Genomic DNA, 24549 nt, shown 5'->3' on the forward strand with positions numbered 1-24549 from the left:
CAGTTGCTATTTAATGCTATTTCTTGTAACCATACTCCGTAAACAAAGTAATAGCAACCACATTAATATTTACATTTGGCCCAGAATGAGAAGAGTTAGATGTAACCACAGCATTGAGAAGATCCAGATCCACAGAGACCTTTACCGGAAGATTAGGGAAGACAATTATCTGATCTGCACCATCAGCAGCTCCATTGCTGTTGGATAAGGTGGCCAAGATTCATTGCGTTCATTGTCTCACAGCCCTAGAGGCCTGTGGGGCCTCTACTACACGGTAACAGAATGAAATGAAAACATATACAGACATGGAGGGCACGCTCAGAAAGGCACATAAAACACACACACACACACACACACACATACATGTATGGAAAAATAATAATGCTTTTATACCTGTATGAATACATGTTTACATGAAAGCATGTAGCTGTGTAGAATGCACACGTGTAGCCATAATCAAGCACATACAATACTACACGTGAACAGATACACGCTCACACACAAATAAGCAAGCATATACCTATTCCTTGATTTCACAATATAAACCCAGTTAAAAACAAATACTGAAAGATACCTATAGATGCCTAAACATGCACAAACCGATTTGAATGTATTGCATCACAATGTGACAGCTTGCCGCGTCAGTCAGGTACCCTGAGACCTCCACACACAGACAGATAGGCAAAGCTGCTTCTCATATCACCTCTGCCCTGTTTCATGCACGAGCCAAATTCTCATTCCTTAACTGTCTTAAACATCCCCTTAAAAAGTGTGTCATCTTCAGAACCAGGGGAACACAGCCTGTCTCAAAAAACCACAAAAATGAATAATTTTAACAACAAAAGGATTAACTTTTAAACAGCTAAAGATTGTGTGAAATCACAATTTCTTGGTAAGGAAATTATAATACCTTGAAAAGCCAATTCCAAAGTAACAAGGCAAAACAAAATATAATTGGATTCAAAACACACATCCTGCACAAGGCTGACAAAGAATTTTGTTCGACGGATATTTGTCTCTGATTAAATTATATACTGATAGTTACACTTCAAATTAAAATTCAACAGTTCATCTGAGGAAACAGTACATAACTGTATAATTTCTGTTTGGTGTCTCCAAACCAGTTATCATAAGAAAACAAGACCAAATTAACAGCACATAAAAATGATAGATAAGCACATGTAGGAGGGCCAATGGTCTGTAATATTACACTGGGGAAATAGCACTGGACAGGAGGCTAATTCAAAATAAGATGACAATTTGAGCTGTGATAAGATCTTATTGGGTGACTGACAGCTTTTTTTAAAAAAAAATGAAACCCATCTGCTGAGATTTACCAACAAGGGAAGCGTATAAAATAGAAATTAATTACTACTGGTCAGTTTCCCATAATCCTACGAGCCGTACGTCCTTTACACTCGCTGCTGCATTCTGAATGAGTGTCAGTATGCCAGTGTTGAGGGTTTGGACAATCATGGAGGGACGGCCAGTTCTTCAGAATAGCCTACACATGAACCTTCTGGGGGGCGGCATGTTGGTGCAGTGGTTAGCAACTTTGGGCTCCAGGTTCGAGTCTCCGCCTGGGTCACATGTGTGCGGAGTTTGCATGTTCTCCCCATGTCGTCGTGGGGTTTCCTCCGGGTACTCTGGTTTCCCCCCACTGTCCAAAAACATGCTGAGGCTAATTGGAGTTGCTAAATTGCCCATAGGTGTGCATGTGTGAGTGAATGGTGTGTGAGTGTGCCCTGCGATGGGCTGGCCCCCCATCCTGGGTTGTTCCCTGCCTCGTGCCCATTGCTTCCGGGATAGGCTCCGGACCCCCTGCGACCCAGTAGGATAAGCGGTTTAGAAAATGGATGGATGGATGGATGGATGAACCTTCTGCAGAAATGAACTGCCGAGTGTTAAATCAAAGCACACACACTCCCTAACAGGGAGTATATCATCCCATATGTATCTTTAAATATCAAAGGTCAATACCAAAGTCACAATGTAGGTGCCCATTAATCCTACAGAGTGATAATGGAGAGTAAAGTACATTGCAGTTTGAGACCATACCCCATTAAGCACAAGTGGAGGGACACAATTCATTGTTTTCATAGAGGCGCTCCATCCATAACCCCTCAGTTATTAGAATCAAATTGGGAAATGACTTGTGAGCCAATACAATCCTGCATATGGAGAACCATAAAATGATTATTGTTACGTGCATCTGCACAATACGGTATCATAATCATTTTCAAATTGACTCCATACAAAAGGTAGTCAATTATTTTCAAGGGTAATGCAAAGAGCAATAAAACCTAACCAGATGGAGGATCGATAACAGCAGCATTCGTCTTCAACTAAAGCATCCCCCAGCTATAAATCAGACAGTCACCAACACATCCGGTTGTCTAGAGATTGTAAATTTCTTCTTATTGACTGCCTGACATAATTTCAATGAAGCTTTGAGGTTCATGAAAAAATGGTCAAGAACTGAGGAACTTGGAGTGCAGGAACTAATTATGATAAAATTACAGACAATTCATCCATCTCCCAACTACTTATCCAGGACAGGGTCATCTGGAACCTGTCCCAGGCAGCATAGAGCACAAGGCAAGGGTATACCTTGGACTGGATGCCAAACCATCACAGAGTACATACACATGCATGCAGTTTAGAGATACACACTAATTCAGCAGCATGTCTTAGGCCTGCAGGGGTAATCAAGAGTATCTAGAGGAAACATATTAGGCAATGGTACTACCAACGAGCCACCCCCCACTCCCCCTGTCACCCCTCGAGATGAATCATTACAATTGTTTGCATTTAAAATCTTATGTATGAACCTCAATTTATTGTTTTGTGTTGAAAATATATGATTCTGGTGGATGCAGATTTGTGTGAATTTGTCATATTGACTGAAGCAAATTAAACCACATGACCTAGACACACGTTAACAACAGTCTAGGGAAGGCTCTCCTGGTCTATAAGACATTTGCCACGTGAAATGAAGCCATAGTGAAGCTTGTATAATGAATCAAGAAAGTCTGGCATAAGAAAATATTATTTTATGTTCTCAAGTGAAAACATTTACTCAAGAATTTGAACGTACAATTGAAGAAGTAACAGCAGAAAACACATATAAAGGCCAGGGAGTGCAGCTCATGAAAATGAAAGGTGAGAAGAGCTCACCTGGGATAGTGATAACAGGGGTGCTTTCATGGACTACCACACGAGGGGAGCTGCAATCTTCTACGTAGAAGTGGGCCGTCTGGAAGAACCTCCTAGGGATCAAGAAAGGGGAGAAACCCCAAGAAGTATGTTAATAAAAAATGACCACCATCAGAACTGCAAAACTGCCTACTCCTAGAATCGCAAAGAGTGTACCTCACTCTCAACTCATCCATACATCTGTACCACCCTCTGTACCAAAAGTCTGTACCAGCCTCTCATCTCATCCTTAAGTCTGTATCACCTTCTGATCTAATACAAAAGTCTGTACCAGCCTCTCATCTCATACAAAAGTCTGTATCACCCTCTCATCTAATACAAGTCTGTACCAGCCTCTCATCTCATACAAAAGTCTGTACCAGCCTCTCATCTCACACAAAAGTCTGTATCACCCTCTCATCTCATACAAAAGTCTGTACCAGCCTCTCATGTCACACTAAAGTCTGTATCACCCTCTCATCTCACACAAAAGTCTGTATCACCACCTCATCTCATGCAAAAGTCTGTATCACCCTCTCATCTCATTCAAAAGTCTGTATCACCCTCTCATCTCATACAAAAGTCTGTATCACCCTCTCATCTCATACAAAAGTCTGTATCACCCTCTCATCTCATTCAAAAGTCTGTATCACCACCTCATCTCATACAAAAGTCTGTATCACCCTCTCATCTCATTCAAAAGTCTGTATCACCACCTCATCTCATACAAAAGTCTGTATCACCACCTCATCTCATACAAAAGTCTGTATCACCCTCTCATCTCATTCAAAAGTCTGTATCACCACCTCATCTCATACAAAAGTCTGTATCACCACCTCTTTTACAAAAGTGCAGCATCATAGGAATGATGGTAGTATATTTTTTTGTTTAAAAAAGAAACAAAGAATTCAATGTCTAGGAAATTTCATTATATTTCAGTAGACATATATATGGTTTTCATTTACACACAGAGTACACATTAATGACAAAAAAAAAACAAATTCTAAAATACATATTTTGATCACAATATGACATAATTTAAAATTTAACAGCTAAGGACAGACTCTGAAGGTGACGAGCTTCCAGGCCCAGCTAAGCAGGCCCAGCTAGTCCTCTCCTACCTGTATTTGAAGCACAGCAGAGAGCACAGATCAGTCATTATGGACAGCCAGGGGCAAGAGGAGGACAGAGGTAAAGGAGAAAGTAAAGGAATGAACCACCAATGGTGCCTGCAAGAAGGTGGCACTGGGGAGTGAGGGGGAGAAGGAGGGGAGGTGCAAGGCGAGGCAAGAGGAGTGGCTTAAAAATCCCCCACCCAGAGTCTGACTACACACTGGGGGGATGTAACACAGTGCAGATCAAAAGAGTCACTCCGGCTGCTTGGGGGGTGGGGTTCTCCCAAGCAGGGAAAAGCCAGCCTCAATACCATTAGCATTGAGTAGCATTCCATTCTCTCCTACAGCTCCCTTAATATACTCCTCTCGTCCGGCACCTGCTCCCATTCCTCCTTTACACTGCTGCTTCCTTTTTTTATATACCTGCTCTCCTTAAAGATAACTCATCTTGCATGTCCTCTACTTTAGTGTAATCTCATACATTTACATTCTTTCCATACCAACTGCATTTTAAAAATCAGTTTTCATTTCACTTGATTTTACTATGCAAGTTTAAAAACTCGTTTTGAGAATGAAGTCCAGAATTTCGAAAGAAATAAAGAAAAGCATAAAACAATGCAACACTATTCTCACCAAGCACTGTGCAACACTGTCTCTCCCACTGTCGTATGGAAAATTCCAGAAATCCTCGCTAAGACAGGTTTCCCAAGGAGCGACTTCCTTTTGGAGAGTTAGTTGGATACTAAGTGGAGCTTTAAGCAAGGTAAGCAGCACCGTGCAGTGCCTGCTATCAAAGTGACCACCTAGCCACACCATGGCAAACACGAAGCAGTCTGGGACAAAGTTCAGTTGGCCACAGTGCTGGCAGTTTGCTGGATCTAGTCACAATACACAAACAGGCACTGGGCTGTATTTCAACAACCTGCAGGCACTTTTTTTTTTCCTAAGATGAGGAATGTGTGTATAAGCCAGTAGATCAGGGATTAATTGTAAGGTGGACATTACAGGCATCACAGAATAACAGTGTTTGTACAGCATGGGGCCCACATGGAGGTCATCGTGCTTAACCCCTCGAACCTCAGACTGAATGGAAATTTAAAACAAGCCCAACTTAAGCTGACTTCAATGTCAATTTTGTTCCCCAAACCAGTCAATGGACACATATATGACTTGAGAGGTTGGGCCAAAACAAACATATTATTACAGTGAAATCATGACACATATAAAGAATAAGGAGTGGCTGATGTACAATAACAGGAAATGAGTGAGGTCATCTTATGTATGACTTTCTCTTATTGAATTAAACTAAGACTCAAATATGGTTTATCATTACTACTTCTGTGAGTACTAGTATATTTTTAATATTTAATATTTAATATTTAGTACAACCTTTTGAAATATAAATTCTGACTGATCCCTCTGTATTCTACAACATTTGCTCACTGATGCTAAATTTCACATGACAGATTTGAGTGAGCTTTGGGGGGGCTCTGTGTCCTGCAGGGTGTATCGCTTTGGCAATGCTAATGTTTCACATTAGGGAAGAGGTGAAGTGTGCAGGACAGTCCAACCTCTTACATCAACAAGCCAGAGTCACTTTCAGCCTCTCTCACAGTCCACAGACTGTGCATTGGCTTGGCTCTGTCTGCCCATAACAACACATAAATTAAGCTCCAAGTCTGGTACGCCAAGTAATTCATCCATCTTCCTGCCTCTCTAGGCCCTGACCTCTTCTTGCCATGGTATAGATTCAAATAAGGGAAAAGCTGGATAGGAGTCTGAGGCTTCCTGCAAGGTGCATGTATAACTTGTTATTCAGGGAGCTGCAGCTAGAAATGTAGGCCAGTGGCTTAAGAACTGAGCTGGGCCTGTGTTCAGGAATCCTGCACTACCACGGCGCTGGGATAAAGGGGGCTCACTCTTACACTTTGTATTGTTTGGGGGAAAAAAATCAATAAACACATGAGCATATCCAGAGATTCAGGTATATGTTCATGTTATATTATATTATATTATATTATATTATATTATATTATATTATATTATATTATATTATATTTTGAACTTAAATATAGGAGTATGAATATATAAGTACATGATTGTACCAGGCCAGCTCATTCATTAGTGTGTGGCCGTATACAATTGTATTTCTGAATCAGTCACATGGCTGATTTGCATGACTGGCTGTAATTACAGGCAACCAGGCCCCCAGACCCTGAGGCCCTGCTCCAGAGCCAGGGCTCACGTCAGGGGAGGGCTGGGAGAGGGAGGGGCCAGCACCCAGTGCATCCAATCACTGTACATCAACACCACACTGTGAGAGACAGCAGATGGTGTATGAGCCTCCCCCCCCCACCCCAGGGCTCTGCGAATGCATCCCACCAGAGTACTGTGTCAGGAATTTAAACTTTGGGGGGGGGGGGCATTAGGAGGGGTGCTGCAAGCTGTGGCAGGGGTAATTGCCAATGCACTCTGGTAATGAAAGCAGTAATAAGTGGATGGGAGGTAACTGGCCATCTGAAACATGAAAATGCTTAATTTTGGCAAGAGTCTTTCTGCATGCAAATAATAATGATACCCAGTTTCCCACAGCAACCAAATATTAATTACAGATTTTCGGAAAGAAAATATTTGCAAATTTGTGTTTTGGCCTGAATGCAATAGTGTTAAAGGAGGAGCATACCAATAAAGAATCTTTTCTAAGAAATTACTAGGCAATCAGGGATGCGCATAACTGGTATGCATTTGCCATATGAAGGTTGAAATCCATGGCAGTTTCCTGTAACAGTGCAGATGCACATAAAACAAGAAGGCATTTATGTTGTTTTGACAATATATTACCGTGTGTATTGCTTTACAAGGCGAATGTGTACTTGTTCATCACTTATGTGCATCCTTGTATATAATAGCAATAATATGTTAATTCATCTGGTCATCCATCCATCCATCCATCCATCCATCCATCCATCCATCCATCCATCTATCTATCTTCTAACCATTTATCCTGATCAGGTCCATGGGAGGAGGGGGGTGTTAGGGCATAAGGCACAGGGCTTGTTAGCCTAACTACATGTTTTTGAACTGCAGGAGGAAACTGGAGTACCTAGAAGACACTTGTGCTACACGGGAAGAAGAACATGCAAACTCCACACACACACAGTGCAAAGGGCAGCATTTGGACACTAAAACAAAAGGAAGCTTCTTGTGGCATTACACTATACATTACATTTCTCCGACGCTTTTATCCAATGTGATGTATAAGCAGAGATGAAAGAACAGCGTAAGACAGTAACCCTGGAGCAATTGGGGGTTAAGGATCTCGTTTAATAGCCCAACAGTGAAACTGCTGTGCCGGTCACAGGATCGGATGTAGCAACCTTGTGATCATAGGTACAAAGCCACTTCTAAACACAGGAGTCTTAGCAATTCCCCAGCGATTTCTCTTTTTATTTGCTTAAATCTTAATATGTTGGTATTTCACATAAAAATTATGCAGTCTGCTAGGGGATTCAAACCTGCACAGCAGTAGCTAAGTAATTTCGCAGAGAAGACCAACGGGGGTCAAGTTCAAAGACAGGGCCACCAGTGCAAATGCACATCCTGCCAACCTGCCATTCTCTGTCTCCTACACAGCGAGGTGTGTGGACACAAATGAGCTTAATAAAAATACCAAGGAGACACTGAGGTGCACGTTACCTACAGTACCTGCAATGTCCACCAAAAGGAAAAGCGGTGTTTACAGGAAACCAAGGGTCAGGCCTCACCTCCAGTACACCATTAACACCAGGAGCAGGATGAGGCAAAGAAAGGTGAGAGTGGACACCAGCAGCAGGGGGATGAGCCACACCATCTTGCTGGAACCATGCAGGGGGCGCTTGGTCATGTTGGAGATGCTGTTCTCCTCTGTAGGGATGGGGTCAACCACAAGTTGCTGTGATGGATTTCACAGAAACGCTGACAGACAGCAGCTATGTTTTCCCATCAATTTTCCCACACATGATAAAGAGGAGGATGACACACTACATCAGTTACTTATTAACTTGTAAGAAAAGCATGCTTTGGCCTGCATTCTCTTCCCTGTGGTCTTGATTTAGCATCTGGCACATGTAGGCAGACTTCCAGAACTTGGCATAGAAAGCAATTTTGTCAAGAATGGGAACAGAATGACAGCCATGGATAGAATGTATTCACTTATCCCATCTTTCTGTATAGAAACCAGACTATTCCAATTACATTTTCGTCCTTGGAGATTTGTAGCCATTTCTCTTAAAAATGTTTTATGCTTATTCCAAGCTTATTGCTTTAGCATCCTGCAGGAACAGGATGCCATCACCCAGCTATGGTATGGACATGCATTACAGGAGTGACATGCAGGCAGATCTATGACTCTGACTATTCCCACCTGCAGCTGAAGAGCTCTTAGCACAGAGACTGGGTATTGGCATATTAAGCCTACAATGAACATCCCCAAATTTCATGAATGCCGGTCAATTTAAACAGGAAAGGTTTGCAAATTCTGCTGCTGAGAGGTGAATGGGACTGACATTTGAGAGAATTTCAGAGTTTTATATGTTTACCTACTCAGTAATGCAGCAGTCAATAAAATTAACAAAGCAATAAAAGCGTAACTAAAATCAACGTAAATGAAATGTTATGAATAGGAGATTATAAAAAAGCTTTGTTCAGAGACAGTGAAAATTATCGAGGTAATATGATTAATGTAATAAATGGGAATCACAGGCAAGATACTTCACAGAATTGTGTTTGCTATGTTTGAGACAAAATAGTAAGTGTAACATGCAGTATATGTTGAATACAATATTGACAAAAAACACGTATCAAAGGTTCCTGCTACTCAGTATTGTTCAGCTCATCAATAGACTGTTTAGTAATTCACACTGTGCACATAGGCATAGTGGTGGCAGGAGCCGTGGAGGGTCATTGCTTTATTTTTTCCTCTTTTCTTTTAAGGATTACACTTGCTCCTGTGGGACTCTGTCACTTGAGTGGGGAATTGGCTGTTGGGTTCCCTCACCTGTGTGGATGGAGAAGGGCCAATGGTTACGCTCCTCGCTTTCGGTCTTGGTCCCAAGAGTGACACTATCCGGAAGTTGCACCTTTAGCGTGTCATTCTGTGTCTCCCAGTTGTCAGGATCTTGGATATCCATCATGGAACTCTTTGTGTTTGTAAGCAATTTGTCCTCCAGAACATTAGATGGCGCTGCTGTGAATACCGTCTTTGTCTCCTTAATTACAGACTGCCCTGTTCTCTCTTTGGCTGTTGATGCAGGGCCTGTTGTAATGTGTCGTCCGGCCACTGTGCTGTTGACCAGAGTTCCCCCTTCTACAGCTGCTGTCTTATCTTTCTTTGTTTTGTCGTCATCTTCTTTTTCATCTTTTTCCTCTTCTCCCTCTTTCTCTCCGTCCTCTCTTTGACCCTTTCTAGCCTTCTCGCCCTTTTGAACCCCCTCATCATCCGTCATAGTATCCAAATCAGAACTCTGGGATGCCGCTGGCTCCGGGGTTGGCACTGCAAGCTTGGTCATTTGGCGAGTGGGGCTGGCTGCAGAGGGTGGGGCCCGTGTGGGCCACATGGAGCTGGGGAAGGATGTGATGACTCCGCCGCTGAATCCCAGTCCCGCCAGCAGAGTGCTGGTCACCACAGACGCCACCGTGGCCTGACTGCCACTAGAGGATGGCCCAATCCCGGTTGCCATAGAGACAAAGGAAAAGGGCAGACCGGATGAGGTCCAAGTTGAGGAGCCGGAGCTAATGGGAGCCATATCGGCAGACGAGGCTGAAGCTGTTGGCTGAGGAACGCAGAGATGAACAGGAGAAAATGGGAGAGATGTGTAAACTATAAAAATGTGCAAAAAGTCACATTCAAGGTATCATGTATGACAATGTAAATTCACATGACAAGGACCCCATCTGCTGCAAATAGTCTTACATTCTTTGCTGGGTGGCGAGGTTGACATACATACCATCCCGGTTTTCACTATTCTGGTTCCCTCAAAAATCCTGGTAGTGTTTGCTAAAACAGCACAAGATTATATATTATTATATATATATAGCTGCAGTTTTGGTTACACAATCTTGATTTTGTTACGTACAATGCAGAATATAATCTCTAACATCAGCAATATCGCTCATATGAATAGTGATTAAAATGTATCAAAACACAAAATGATTTTTCAAGGCAAATTAGTTTTTATCATTGACCAAACATTCCTGATAAATTTACAGCAAAAAAACGTCCATATGCCTTCCAGGATGAGAGTTTTATAACCATCTTTTAAACAATAAAAAACAAAAATAAAACATAAAGGTTGTGTTGGCAAATGATTAGACCACATTCGGGAACAGACTTCATCTGAGACTCACCCCTAAATACTATGGACTGGCTGAAATCACTGCGTAGATCCTTCTGACACACAGCCTGCACTCTAAAGAGGTACAAATTGTCAGGATTCACATGTGTGATGATGGCCTCCTGTAGGAGAAACACACAAATGAGACACAAAAAAACACATAAACAAGTTCACTCATAAAAACACAAACACGCAGATCGACTCTTATCACCAGTAAGCTGCTGCTTCGTACTCAAAAGTCAAACTAGGGATGTGCATTTGATTGATGAGCTGCTATACGCTGACAGGGCAACCCTGCCTTCTCCCCACACAAGCTTGTTTTTACACAAGTGACAAAAGATGACAGACTGTGCTACAGGTAGCACTTTGATGTCAGGACTTTAATGGCTTCTCCCAGCAGTCCATGGACAGGAGGCACCTGGGATGCAGCAATGTGCCCACGGCTGACAGCCATACTGCTCTATAGACAGACACCATGCGCTTTAAAACTCCCTACCTTCACCGGCCCTGCGAACCCGCTGACACATTGAGGCGCTAGAGCCAGATGCTGAGGCGCTGTTGTCAGTAGGGCCTGCCCTGTGGTACCATATTCTACTCGGTGGTCACAGGCGGCCATAACCACGAGCACGAGGTATGACATAACAAACAAGAGTCCGCACGTATGTCACATACCTTCTTGTGTAGGATGTTTCCTTTCTGCATGTATTATTCAAAGAGAATTATCATCCCGCTACCCTGAATTGTCCACACATGGCACACATGATTATGAAACAGCATGATAAAACCTGCAATTGACTGACAGTCCTTAGTGTGCTACTGTTTAACACACAGTCTACTAATACATTCACCCATAACAAACGGTTATGGGTGAATGCATTAGTCACACACGTATCACCAGTGACATTTTAATTAGAGCGTTTTGTGTCAGTTGGGTATGACACAAAAGGATGAAGCATGAATAAAGGAATGAAAAGAGTGACAGATAATGGAGCTGGAATCCAGAAAAATCCCAAATGTTCCCATCTGAAAAACATGGCCCATAGAAGATGCCTGAAACCATATCCCGTACTTTGTCCGCCTTTCGGAACTGAAAGACACTTTGGACCACAGTTAGGTGGGAATTCAAAACATAAACAGGGCAGATACTCTCATTACTACTACTGCCATTTGAAATTACTGAGAGCTAGCTGATTGGTAGATACTCCAGCAAAAGTATATCTCATGTTAAATTATTGCAGTTTATTTGCTGCCTTTGTATTCCTTTCTGATTTATGCAAGAGCAGAACAGTTTTTATTCTGTTAACGATCGTTTCAAAAATGGCTGGTTATTACAAGCGAGAGACCATAAAATATGAAGGTGTTAAGGGGGTAAAAAATTGATTCAACTCTGATTGTGCAAAGCCTGCCAGTCCCTAATGTGACCTAGATAACAATGTCTGGGGAGGAAATTGAAAATAAAAATGGAAATGAGGTGTAAAGGAAACGAGAAGAAGAAATGGAGAGAGAAAAGGAAAGAGAAGAGAGAGGGAGCGAGTGAGAGAGAGAGAGAACTTATTCATGTAGCAAACAGGGAGATACGTTTCAATGGCTGATTCTGTATATCTGTTGTTCAAGAGAGTCAGCAGGTGCCTGGAAAGGCATTTTATTTTTCGGAGTGCTTGGTTTAGTTACTTCATCAGCTTCTGCTCCTCTGTTTAATAAACTGAGAGCCAAGGAACCTCGTCTTTTGAGAGAAAGTGACTCCTATTAAATCACTGTTCTGATTGATGAACACGTGCTATGTCTGAAATAGCTTGAGGATTAAAAGTCTGCCCTGGGGTTGATGCGAATGCTCTTGTAAACTTCAGGTCCACATGGCTCTGTGGATGGACTCATTTAAACCACCCACATTTAAACCCTGGAAAGGAACTACAGAAGTGACAGTGGTGATGCAGTTGATTTCACATCTTCTAGCATCCTGGGTTGTGCTTCTCACACACCTCCCAGGATGAGGTACAAGGCCCAGGGGAGGTCTCACCAGTTCCTGGTGGCTATCCTTGGTGATCTCGTACGACTCTTCATTCTTGGACGAGCTGTAAGAGATCATGAAGCTGATGACAGGGGGGTGGTAGACGATCTGAGGTCGGGTCCAGCTCACAACCAGTGCTGTTCTATTCAGGGGCTGGACCTTCATGTTGACAGGGGGGCTACTGCACACTGTGTGACGGAAGCGACAGAAGACAAACCAGGAAATTAGAGGCAAATGAGCCAACAAAGAACTGCTCGGAGAGCACAGAGGAAATCTGAAAACCCACACAACACATAACATATCGAGATAAAAGCAAAGTCTGTTATAGTGTGTGCAGCATGGGTTAGGGTTAACGGGGATGCCCCGCTGTTCAGGGAAAGCTTGATTGTTCATTGCCAACATTCTGGTCCTAATTTCTGACCAAAATGGTGTAATAGCCCCCTGAAAATTGCAAGTGTCAGGTAGAGAGATTCATTGTGTTATTTTTACCCCAAAGCTGCCAAAGGCCAACACCATGCTTGTGCTAACATGGTGTGTGCGTGTGTGTGCGCGTGCGTGTGTGTGCATGTGTGTGTGTGGATTAGCTTTATATTACACTGTGGGGACCAAATGTCCCCCACAATCTGATAAAAACCTCACCATCTTTCAGGTCCCCACATAGATCTGTGACTGCAATCAAAAAACTACAAATGCCAAAAGTATCGTATTCAATTTGGATAATAATGGTTAGGGGTTATTTACCGTCATATTTTAAAATGATTATTTCATTGCTTGTGCTATGTCACACAGCCACTAGGGGACACTGCAGACCCAAACGTGGGGCTGTACCTCCTGCTGGTATTACATCATGTCTTCCCAAATGATGTCAGTACCCAGGCTCCCATGATCTCCAGAGTGAATAGTGCTTAATCACTGACCCTGTCAGGAAATTGGGTAAAATTGTGGATTCCTGGATCTGACATAATCATAGAAGTCAGGCAGGCATCCTCTCTGTCCCCTCCTTAGACCAATATGACTTTTTTCTGCTCAGCTGCTGAACTTTAGCGATTAAAGAATGTTTCCTAGACTTACATGCATAATTACCTAATCTTTTATCCAGGGTGACTTCCATTACTTGCTTTTTAAGGACTGCTCAATTAAAAGGTTAAATGGTTAAATAGGGGAAAGAAAACAGTACCAAGAATTCTAAGTCTTACATCTGCTGGTCACAAGTCCCTACTCCAATTTGTTTTGGTCAATGCCCTCCCCATGTGCTATGTACCATGGGGGTGCTAAAAGGGTGCAGCGGCTGGTTGGTCCTTGAACAGCAGAATCCACACTGTTTTGTGTGTGTGTGTGTGTGTGTGGCAGAGACAGCAGCTGGTAAAAAGCCCGACACAGATGTTACCCCAGACAGTATGCCCCACAAGAGCCCCTCTCCTCCAAGCCTGCCGGCCGCGCAGGCAGCTCGGCGGTGAGATGGATGGGTACACTGATTCGGCGACCCAGAGGTGACGGGAGGGGTGGCACACAGGGGGACAGGAGGCAGTAGATCTGAAGTGACTGGGGTGAAACAGTAAAATGAGTGATGCAGAGAGCTTTGTAGAATAGGGAGGGGGTCCACATGAAAAATACTTGACCCTTTCAGTAGAAAAATTCCTGGAGGTTAGGGAGGCTTGTCCAGCCTGTGAGGAATCGCAGCATAATGAAACCCTGGCTCAGCACCGGCTCCCCGTCACTGGCAGAAGATTGATGCACAAAACCCAGGATGTAGTAAGAGGTACTTTGTGTAACAGCCCCCGTAACCCTACAGGCATCAATGGACTCAACGAAACCATGCACAGCAGTGGGACAATGTCAAAAACAGCTGTCTGTTAACTAATATAATTCTAATCTGTACCTGAACCAGGAAACATGGGACAGTCTATGGTAGCTCAACAAGCAGACCATTGTGTTAACAGTAAAAAGGTTGTGGGTAAAAATTCCAAATAGCATCCGTAAAAAAAAAAACTGTCACCCTTCCCTCTACTGTTGGACACTTTGGATAAAAGCATCCTAAAAATAAATGTTAAAAAATATATGGAAATAGTCCACAAATGTATAAAAAAACAACATCGCTGCCTAGCAAACACAGAGACTAGGCCATGGGTGGTACTTTTCGTGTACTTTGTTTAAAAAAGTTACAATCTTAGAGAGTGAGAATATTGTTCAAATGCCATTATGGGGGTACTTTTTTTTTCTTTGTTGCTCTTTACATTTGAGAAAATATAGTGAATGTAGATTCTTATCTATAGAGTTATAGTACATACTTGAAAATTTGTTTTAAAGTTCAAGCTTGTTATTTTGTACAAAATCTTAGGCACTTTATTTCTTGACTTCATATATTACAGTGTGTGACCTTGTGCATCAATTATTGTGTCTAAGCTCCAATTACCAGAGAACAGTAGGGGAAGAGCAACCGAGTGAAAAAAGAACCTCTAATTTTCCTAGCCATATGTGGCATATTTTGTTAAGTTCTTATTACTTTTTAACAGAGATGGTTAGGATAGTTTTATTGCCTCGTTTTCACTCTGAGGCTGCTTCGACGTCCTTTAATAGTGACTCCGTGTTGACTGTGATTGCAGGGTAATGGATATCAGTCAGAATTCAGAAACGCTCATTAATGTGGTATACAGTACACTTTTACATGCACACAATATGCTGCTAGACATTTCCAAGTGACAGCTATCAACAAAGTATGTGACTTTCAATGTCATTCCCGATAGTTACTGTGGAAACCTCTGCTCTTCTCCCAAGTGATATGTTTATGTCTGGGTAGGCTAACAGATTGCTAATGATAGTTATTCTTGTATCCAAAAAATCATTTCACGACCCCCTCCCAATTATTTAGAGACCCCCCGAGGGGGTTGTGACCTACAGTTTGAACACCACTGCAGTACGCAGATGGGGTTTGCTGAGTCTTCGTAAACAAATAAGTAGGATAATCACAAATCGCGGACAATGCGCATGTTTTAAATGTCCCAGAATTCCGTGCGTGTTTGCAGAGCCTTTGCACAGGTGCCACTTTGACTATAATCCTCAGCTAAAATCATTAAAAGTGAGCAGCTCATGGAACTGTGCTGAATAAATCAGGACCACATCTGGTTTTGTTAACAAATATCATGCTAGTTTTGTGCTGACAAAAACCACTTTCATTCCATAAATGAGCCAAAAATCAAAGAAGGGCACCGATCACATAATTAAATAAAACTATTTAAGATGCCCCCAACACACCAGCCCCTTCCTTCCAAGACACCACTGCCTCCACCAAAGCCCCCCCCACCGTCCACTCTGTGACATGTTTCCTTCTCTGATCAGTCATGGCTTAACACCACAAAGGCAATTTCACACCACAGATTAAATCCATATTTGCCTATTTTTAGGCTGTGTGAATTATCATAAACTCTTTGCTCATTTAGGCTGCTCTAACTTCATCAGTTTTGCCAGGAAGAGAGCTGTGCATGCAAGTAGCTCAAAATCAATTTTCTGAGACAAAAATGAATAAAAGAATAATTACTTAAAGAAGGAAGGAAATCCCGGAAGCACATCTGTTTTGATTAGCAAGTTACTTTCTCATGGCTAATTTGGATCTGATAGTGATGTGTCGACTGTTACATAAACAACCTGAACTACATCACTTTAACTACATTTCACAGTATCGCTGAGATGGTGACCTGAAGCACATTGTTGGAAATAAGCTACTTTTATGAAATGAAGCCAATAAATGAACAACAAATGAACAAGTGCTAAAGATATTAGAAAAACACAAGTCACGACTTGACTATGAATGAGCCGAGGATCGACAGCAAAGCCTGCTACAGCTTTCCACTTCTCTTTCTACAGTTAATAACAAAGTTGAGCCATTCGTCTCAGAGGGGAGGAAGCAGACAGAGGGTTGGGAGCTACCGTGACACTGGCTGTTGTCATTCACCAAAACAAGCTTTCTCTGCTCTGACAGAGTGCTGCTGTGATGGCAGGCCGCTCATTTGTGAGTGACTGAATACGCCGTGTGTGTACGGGCCTATTATATTTGTGTTGTGCTGAGCGGAGGTGTGAAGTGACTCCCTCCGGTCATTATGGTTTCTTGCTGTTGCCACATGAATGACACAGCTGGAGCAGGCAGAGAAGCCCTTCCCAGAGTCACGTGGACACAAGCGCTGAGAGGTGTGAACACAATTGTGAAATCCGTGAAATGTCGGCACTTTTCTTCGGAAAGATCAGAAAAGCAAGTTCAAATAGTGCTATAAACTAAGACTCAAAATAAATGGCCCAGCTCTTCCTTCTCTGCATGCTTTTCTAATCGCCTCACAGTGAGAATGAGACTGCATGCGTGACTGTAATGAACATGGAGCTCCTTTGAAGAGGCATGAGAATCCGTGTGAAATTCCTATCTACCTTTGGAAGCCTCTGTGCCATGCGGATTTTCCCTGGCATCTGACAGGTCCGGGACCCAAGCATCTTTGACCGCTGACTTGAAGACCACCCGGTCATCCAGGTCCTGTAGCGGGCGGAAGTTGTTCCTTAGGTACTCCACAGATTTCACATGGTCCTGCTGCTCGGTGGTGAAGATGGAATAGAAGGCGTCCAGCTAAGAAGGGAGGAGGCCAACAGAGGAACAAAGCGGCTCCGTCAGAAGGGAGCCGGATTAACAGGAAGCCCTGATACCAGCATCGATAGCCTCCCCACAGGATGCTGTTCTGCCAGCCGCCCTCTTTCAGCAGCCAGGGGTGGGGGCCCTGGGCCCCCAGAACCCATTATAACATTCTATTGTCCACAGGAAGGACAGCTACAAGCATTTCAACATTATACACCTTGACATATTTGACATCCTATTGAACACAAAAAACTAAATCACAAAACAAAAATATTCATTCCCCTTAAAGAGAGATTACACTATTTGACATACAAAAACTAAATTTTACATCTTTAAAGACCTGACTCACTAGTTGGTGGAAATGCAAAACAAGTTAGCCTTGAGCTGTCTGGAGAGAACCAAAAAAAAAAAACTGGGAATGTCACACGTAAAACCATTGGCTGCAAAGTAGGCAGGCCTGTGATCTCAGTATTTCAATACTTGTCTCAATATTTATTACATGTTCTGCTTGCACTGCCCTCAATCACAGACAGGGAAGTTCACTGAAAACATTTGTTACTTCTTTGGCTTTAAGGTAACAGTTTACTTGATGCTGTCATCTATAATGAATTACAGATACCTTCCTGTTGATTATAATACTTCATAAGCTCCAATGAAGCTCTCACCTGTAATGCACTATGGATCCCATCATAATGCATCATAATGATATAAGAATATATAGGTACAGTATAACAATAAAGGACACTTTGTATTGCTTTATGAAGGGATCTACTCTTCATTATAGATGAGAACTTCATAAAGCATTCATAATGCATAATTAACATAGCTATAATGCGTTATGCCTTTTCATAAATATAGCTATGTTTACAATGCTTTATGAATGTATCATAATGTGTTATGAATGTGTTCATAGATTGTTATAGACATGGCATTCATAGAAAATGTTACCATCATTATTTTTCCCCATTAGGTATTTTAGTATGTCTGGGGTGACTAAGTCAGAGGAGTTTTGAATCCAGTGTTGTTTAAAAGGGATTAATGATTATACACTGCAAAATACTGTATATAAACCAATATATCACATAAAAATGGTATGCTGAAAGAATTGCCTGGGAAAATGCATTTCTGACAAGCTTTTCTGATCAAATCATTACCAGTTATGGTCTAACCACAAGATAAATGTGCTGAACAGGAGAGCATGACTTTGTTTTCCCTGTATCGTGGCTGGATGCTAGAAAGGTCATTTATAAGCAGAATGATTCTAATACAACAAGCTATAGCAATCAAGCTCGGCGTTCAAAGACTCATGTTTTAGATTCGTATTACCATAACTTGCTTTGCGGGCTGCTGATATAGTTACTGCACATGCATCTATAACTTTGATTTAACTGTGTTATAGTGTAAATGTTCGTCATCATCAATTTATTTCCAGTCCCAGGGCGTGCCACTCTTAAGTGGTTCTCAAATGATGACGATGCACCAGCCTGCAGCTTGGGGCACTTTGAAAGCCAGAGCCAAGGTAATGGCTTATTAAGAACTGGTAAGGATGTGCCACTGCTCCTCTGTTATCGCCAGTTACCCCCCCCCCCCCCCAGGGGCTTAAAACACCAGCAGCACAGCTGGGTGTGAATGGCAATACGCTACACTGCAGAATAACGCTTTGTGGGTTGGTGGAAAGCGGGGGAAGGGCACCACAGGGGCTAACTCTCAGGTGTAGGACAGGCAGGTAGAGCTGCACAACATGCACTATTAATATCAACAATCCATGCTTTGCACATGTAACTGTCACGCTGCAAGGACTGCAGTGCTCAGTTGGGCTAAGACATTAAGTTTCGCTAAAACATTTTTACTCTATCATAGAGAGCAAAACTTAGCAAGTCTTGCAATATTAATGATGGCTCCTTTTCAAGATTATCAAGAATATATTTACTCACAGACACTTCTATCACTCATAGACAGTGTGGTGCATTTGTGAGAATTTTAACAAAAAGGAAAGAGGAGGAGAAAAGCAAAAAAGAACTGATTGCTAAAAGACATTCGTCTTCCGCTATACAAAAATATTTTGGATTCCATGAAAACGAAATTGAGCAAAGGGAAATGATTTGCTGGCACTGATTTGTATCTATTGGCAGAACTGATGGCAACATCACCAACTTCTTTGATAGACCAGTTCTATTTGGCTATTATTTATTTTGCATACATTTCAGCTCTGTTTTTTTTAATTAATATCACAATATTAATTACAAAATTTTTGAATATCATGATGTGATTTTTTTTCAGTATCTCACAGTTCTACATCCTCATATATGTCGCTTGTTATGTGTGATTTAGAATTTGCCACTTTTATCAGCAGGTTCTGGCTGGTGTCGCAGTGAATAGTGAAGGAAGTTTTACGTCCTGACTGTCATGTCCGCCCGACCATCCTTTCTCCTCCCTAACGTAGCCCCGCTGAGCCATGCCTGTTACTTGTTACCCCTTGTTAGCCCTTGTATTTCAGCACCTGCTTTTCTCATCAGCCCCAGTCCGGCCATTGGCATCACTCCTGCTGTCTGCCTGTGTCCTTCCCCATATTCGCCTTCTTCTTTTGATCACTTGGGGTCTTGTTTTGTTTCCCTGCTCCTGTTTAGTTCAATTAACCCTTTTTGTTTTCAAATCTCACAACTCGTGACAGAAAGCAGTCAAGCTGGCTGAATCTGCACTTCGGGACTCCCACGATTTTAAGACACTAAACGTGTTGGGGCGGTGTTGTGAAAATGTATGAGTAATCCTAGGGCTGAATATGATAAAAAAATAAATATTTCAGCTTTAGGGTAGTATTGTACTACATGAGAACCTGCTTTCTAAGTGCAATATAGTACAATTAGATTATTTGCTGTTCATTCACTGGTCATGCTAAACCAGGGATGGAAAGTCTTATCAGCAAAGGGCCAGTGTGTATGCAGGTTTCTGTGATAACCTTTACATCAGCTGTTCAAACCCAGGTGTGAAAACTCTTCAGGCAATCAGTCCTATAATTAGTAATCCAATTAGGGATTTGCAGTGAAAACCCACATACACAATGGCCCTTTCTGGATAAGATTGGCTACCCCTGTGCTAAACAAACCTTAGATTGAACTGGATTACTGTGGTTAACAAGACACATTTAGCACGGTGTTGGGTGAGTGACAGCAAGGAGTGTTTAAAACACCCGCTGCATAGCTGGGTGTCAGGAGGTGAACTGCAGCCCACATGTTATAAATAGTGCTGAATTTTTACTAAAAGCCTCAGTAACCCACAACCTGATTAAAAACACAAGATTTTAAGGTGGCTATGGACACCCTAACCCATTAGGAAAAAAAAAACTTCAGGGAGAGGAAATGCAGAGAAACACTCTCTTCCATCGAGACACTGAAATGCATCTTAGGTCCCCCGAAAATACAGCGGTACATATTCACATGCATTCAGTTGTCGATTTGTGCTATTGATAAAGAAATTATACCTTTTTCAAGCTGCTCCATACAGTGTAAGCACCATAGTTTTTTGTTTTTTTTGGCTTGGTTTAATTTTTTCACTGAAGATGATTCACTGCTCTCTTGTACTTTCTGTAAAATGAGGGAGCTGGGATTGCCCAAGGTTTGCAGCAGATGTTGCTCTTCCATGAAAACACACTGTGGATGTTTACTGGAGTAGCACAGGGTATGAATAATAAGCTTCAGTGCACAACAGCAGTCTATCTCCCAGTAGCTAAACATGCATAAAAATGGACACATCTTTCTTTAATCACTACTTCCTTACAGTATATGGTGTACTTACATCAGAATGCACTCCCCTTCCTGTTTGTCAGTCATCATTATTATTCAACAAATTGTACAAATTCTTTGTTTTTGTCTATCTGTATGTACCTTGGCAGCTGACGTGTATAAATTTAAAACTAAAGCGTCACGGAGAGCGTGATGCCGAAACCAATTAAGCACAAGGCAGTGGATCCCCAAAATGTCAGGAAAAATAAGGTACATTCACACACTAAGGGCAATTTAAGAGGCAGCATTTCCCCTAACTGCCTGTTTTTTTGACTAAGGGAGGAAATTGGAGTATCCAGAAGAAACCCACAGAGATATTGGGAAAACATTGTTCCTTCTTTCTTGCTGATCATTGCTAGACCTTTTTTCAGTTGTAGTTCTCATAAGGCAGTTACACAACACAATTCACTCAGAAATAAACAACTATAATGACCATAATCCACTGCGCCTACGGACACGCAAGTAAGGCACAGAGCACAAAACCGCATAACGCAAACTCTCATGCTGACACAGCGTGAATGTGTTCAATACATGTCAATATGCAGCCAGAGTAAAACATTTCAATTAAAACGATTCAAAAATAAATCCAGTGAATGTCAGTATATCACAGTCCGTATTTGCCAAACCAGACTGAAATTGAAAAAAAAAGTATTATTTTTCAAAGGCTAAACAAAACTGAATCAAACTAAAAAGAAATATTTTAGGTCTTGACTTGACTTTTAAATTATACTAATTATATTGCCCAAAAACCTGGCCATGTGAGTACACAGTTTGGGATGTGTGGCTTGTGTCTGGCACTATAACTCTGCATATCTTTTCCCATTAAAAAAAGGATCAAATTAAAGGTCATAGGCGAAAGGAGTAATTGACACATGGCTGAAACTTAAAATTTGACCTGATCAAGGGAACAAAATAGTCTAAATAAGTAGTAAAAATCAAATACTAATTAGACTATAGGTGTCAAACAGCATGCTGTTCTTCATATTGCAGAAACAAACACAAGCACTTCTGAAATAAGACATTTGCAGCTGTGGTAACAATGCAGCTGAGTGACAAGCTCGTCACAAAGAGCTCTGGCAGTTTCAAAATGCCCTATTTTTTTGGCCACAGTGCCGCATCAAGTGGCAGGTTTTTGGTAAGAATAGGGTAGTTCTTAGGTTTGCGTGAAAACCAAATGTTTCACATTAGACATCATCCCCACATGCCTTGTTACGCAGCCCTCCTGGCCCTGCAGAGAGCCCCACACACCACGGTTAGTGTCATTTTATTTTGAAATATTGTTTGCTTAGCAGAAAGCAGGAAGAGTAAAGGTTAGAGTGCTGGACAGTGCTGGGGAGGGGGGGGCTCTGGGCAGTGCTGGGGATGGGGGGGCTCTGGGCAGTGCTGGGGAGGGGGGGGCTCTGGCCAGGCAGCGTTGGGTTAGGGAATTATAGCTATGCGGTTAAAAGCTATCAGTGGGTCCAGGCTTACCTGACGTTGGGACAGGAACACAGGCCGGCTGAAGATGATCCACTCTACCACCTTGCTGCATGGTGGAACGGTGAGAGAGCCAGTGTAGCGGTAGTAGCTCCGCAACGAGGGCGGAAGGAGGTCTCTCAGAACAAATGGTTCAAGAAGGGTTTCTTTTTCTGGCATGAAAAGAAAAAAGCATGCTTGGCATACAGTATGTGTAGGGGAGGAACACGCACACACCACAAATACAGACCGATGTACACAAAGCCAACTTTATCTTAAGTACTTATTCATGACATGAAACTTCAAACTCGGCATTCATGCAGTAAGGAGGAAGCCAGTAACCTAACAGTCCCTAAATGAAGTGGGCCTAGGTGTATCGGTCAAGTGCAACAGGCTGTGGACAAGGTAAATACTTCGCACTTAGCAGAGTCTTTTACTCAAAATGACCTAGTTGCAGAAGCTAGTTCAATGTGCCATTTCATTCTTTTTAACATTACTGATCCTCTCTGAATCAGACCTCTACTAGGCAATATTTTAACCATAGCAGTGCCTGCTGCATCTGCTACATTCATCTGTAAGATAATCCAGAGAGGAAAGTGAGTAGATTAATATTAGTGTTTGGGGGTGTTCCCAGAAAAAAAAGTCTTCAAGATCAAACAAGTAAACAAAAAAGTAATAAAAACTGATATTTCTTCGAGAATTCTATTAGACCATACATTCTAAGCTTTTATTGCTTAAAGGTAATGTTTTGAAAGTGCTCTGAAGGAGAAAATTTACAGTAATTTAATTCAAGGAATCTCTGTCTTAAGTCAAATAGCATTACAGGTATTGCAATACATTTACAGGGCATCCAAAATCCCCAAAACAAATATACAGCTCTCTGTCAGTATTGCAGCCAACTCAGAGAAACCACAAACACTATCCTTGATTTAATAAATACTAGGGTATTGCATTTTGTGAAGAGAGTATTTTTTGCATAACAATTCCGTATTGACCATACTGTGACCAAAGAGTAGAGTTTTCCATGAAGTCCATCCAAATAATTTATAATTCCGATGGCGTAGCTGGAATGATCAAGCAAATTAACTCTTGGCTTCCTTGTAACAGATGTTCCATATTCTAAGCGATTTCACTGCATAGGATCACTGTTTGTCAGCTCGAACCCTGTCACAGGATAATCAAAATAGTGTTACAAGCATGAGCAGAGTGACAATCGTCCTGTGCTTTGGTCACTGTGTGGCTTGTCTTCATCAGACACAAGGGGAACCAGTCTGCCTGTCACCCCTTGGCAGGTCAAATGTAAAATTTTTCCAGACACTCCTGCTCTACAGCATCTGGCCTCACAGTAAAATAGTTATCGTCACCTACTGTTTACCCAGATTCCTTTGTATGTCTGCTTCCCATGAAAGCAATCATGCCCCATGGCAATAAAGCCAAACCGGAAAATGAAAAAAAATAAAAAAATAAAATAACACTAAGTGCAACTGCTCCTTTTGTTTAGGCTCACCAGAAGGTGCGGGGGGCACTGTATGAAAAAAGACTTCAGAAATATGAACAACCTAATTCATCTGAAGCCGTATTTGACAGAGAAAAACATTAATATTGTAATAGAAATCATTGGGAGGCAGGCAACTTACTTGTGAAACTTAATTTGCTTCATATGTAATAAATAACTGTCATTATAAATGTTTTAACTATAAAATGACTTAATTTTGGATTTGAAAATGCAGGAAATATTTGTTAAAAGACAAATACATTTGCTATTGTTAGCACTTACTGTATCAATAAAGTTGTGGCTGTGTGTATATATTTAAAAAAATTCCCTACAGCTTTGCTCTGCCACTGGCATAGTTTCAGAATTCGTAATTTAACCTAGAAATTCAGTGTAAGCCATAAAAAAAAAAAGTTTTACACAGAGAAGCCCCTCTCTTTGGACTGAGGGCCTGTATGGCGGTGTGCAGTGAGCTCAGAATTTTTTCCAAGTCACACTTTCAGCCAAGAGAAATCAAACTAG

General features: G+C 41.8%; 1 protein-coding gene across 2 annotated transcripts in view; it reads right to left on the bottom strand.

The window, feature by feature from the left end:
• LOC125745413 (receptor-type tyrosine-protein phosphatase gamma-like) overlaps positions 1-24549 on the bottom strand; it is a 159441-nt gene that overhangs the window by 14289 nt on the left and 120603 nt on the right. Inside the window, exons 7-15 of one of the 2 annotated variants that reach the window (XM_049018287.1) lie at positions 22551-22708; positions 17103-17295; positions 12699-12877; positions 10695-10803; positions 10295-10344; positions 9346-10120; positions 8075-8213; positions 4317-4355; positions 3178-3269 (exon numbers count right to left, since the gene is read on the bottom strand). In XM_049018287.1, coding sequence (XP_048874244.1) covers positions 3178-3269; positions 4317-4355; positions 8075-8213; positions 9346-10120; positions 10295-10344; positions 10695-10803; positions 12699-12877; positions 17103-17295; positions 22551-22708 — 1734 coding nt within the window. The remainder of the gene's footprint in view (positions 1-3177; positions 3270-4316; positions 4356-8074; positions 8214-9345; positions 10121-10294; positions 10345-10694; positions 10804-12698; positions 12878-17102; positions 17296-22550; positions 22709-24549) is intronic. The other variant, XM_049018286.1, reaches the window with a different exon arrangement.

Source organism: Brienomyrus brachyistius, chromosome 6, assembly GCF_023856365.1.
Source record: "Brienomyrus brachyistius isolate T26 chromosome 6, BBRACH_0.4, whole genome shotgun sequence".
Lineage (NCBI taxonomy): Eukaryota > Metazoa > Chordata > Actinopteri > Osteoglossiformes > Mormyridae > Brienomyrus > Brienomyrus brachyistius.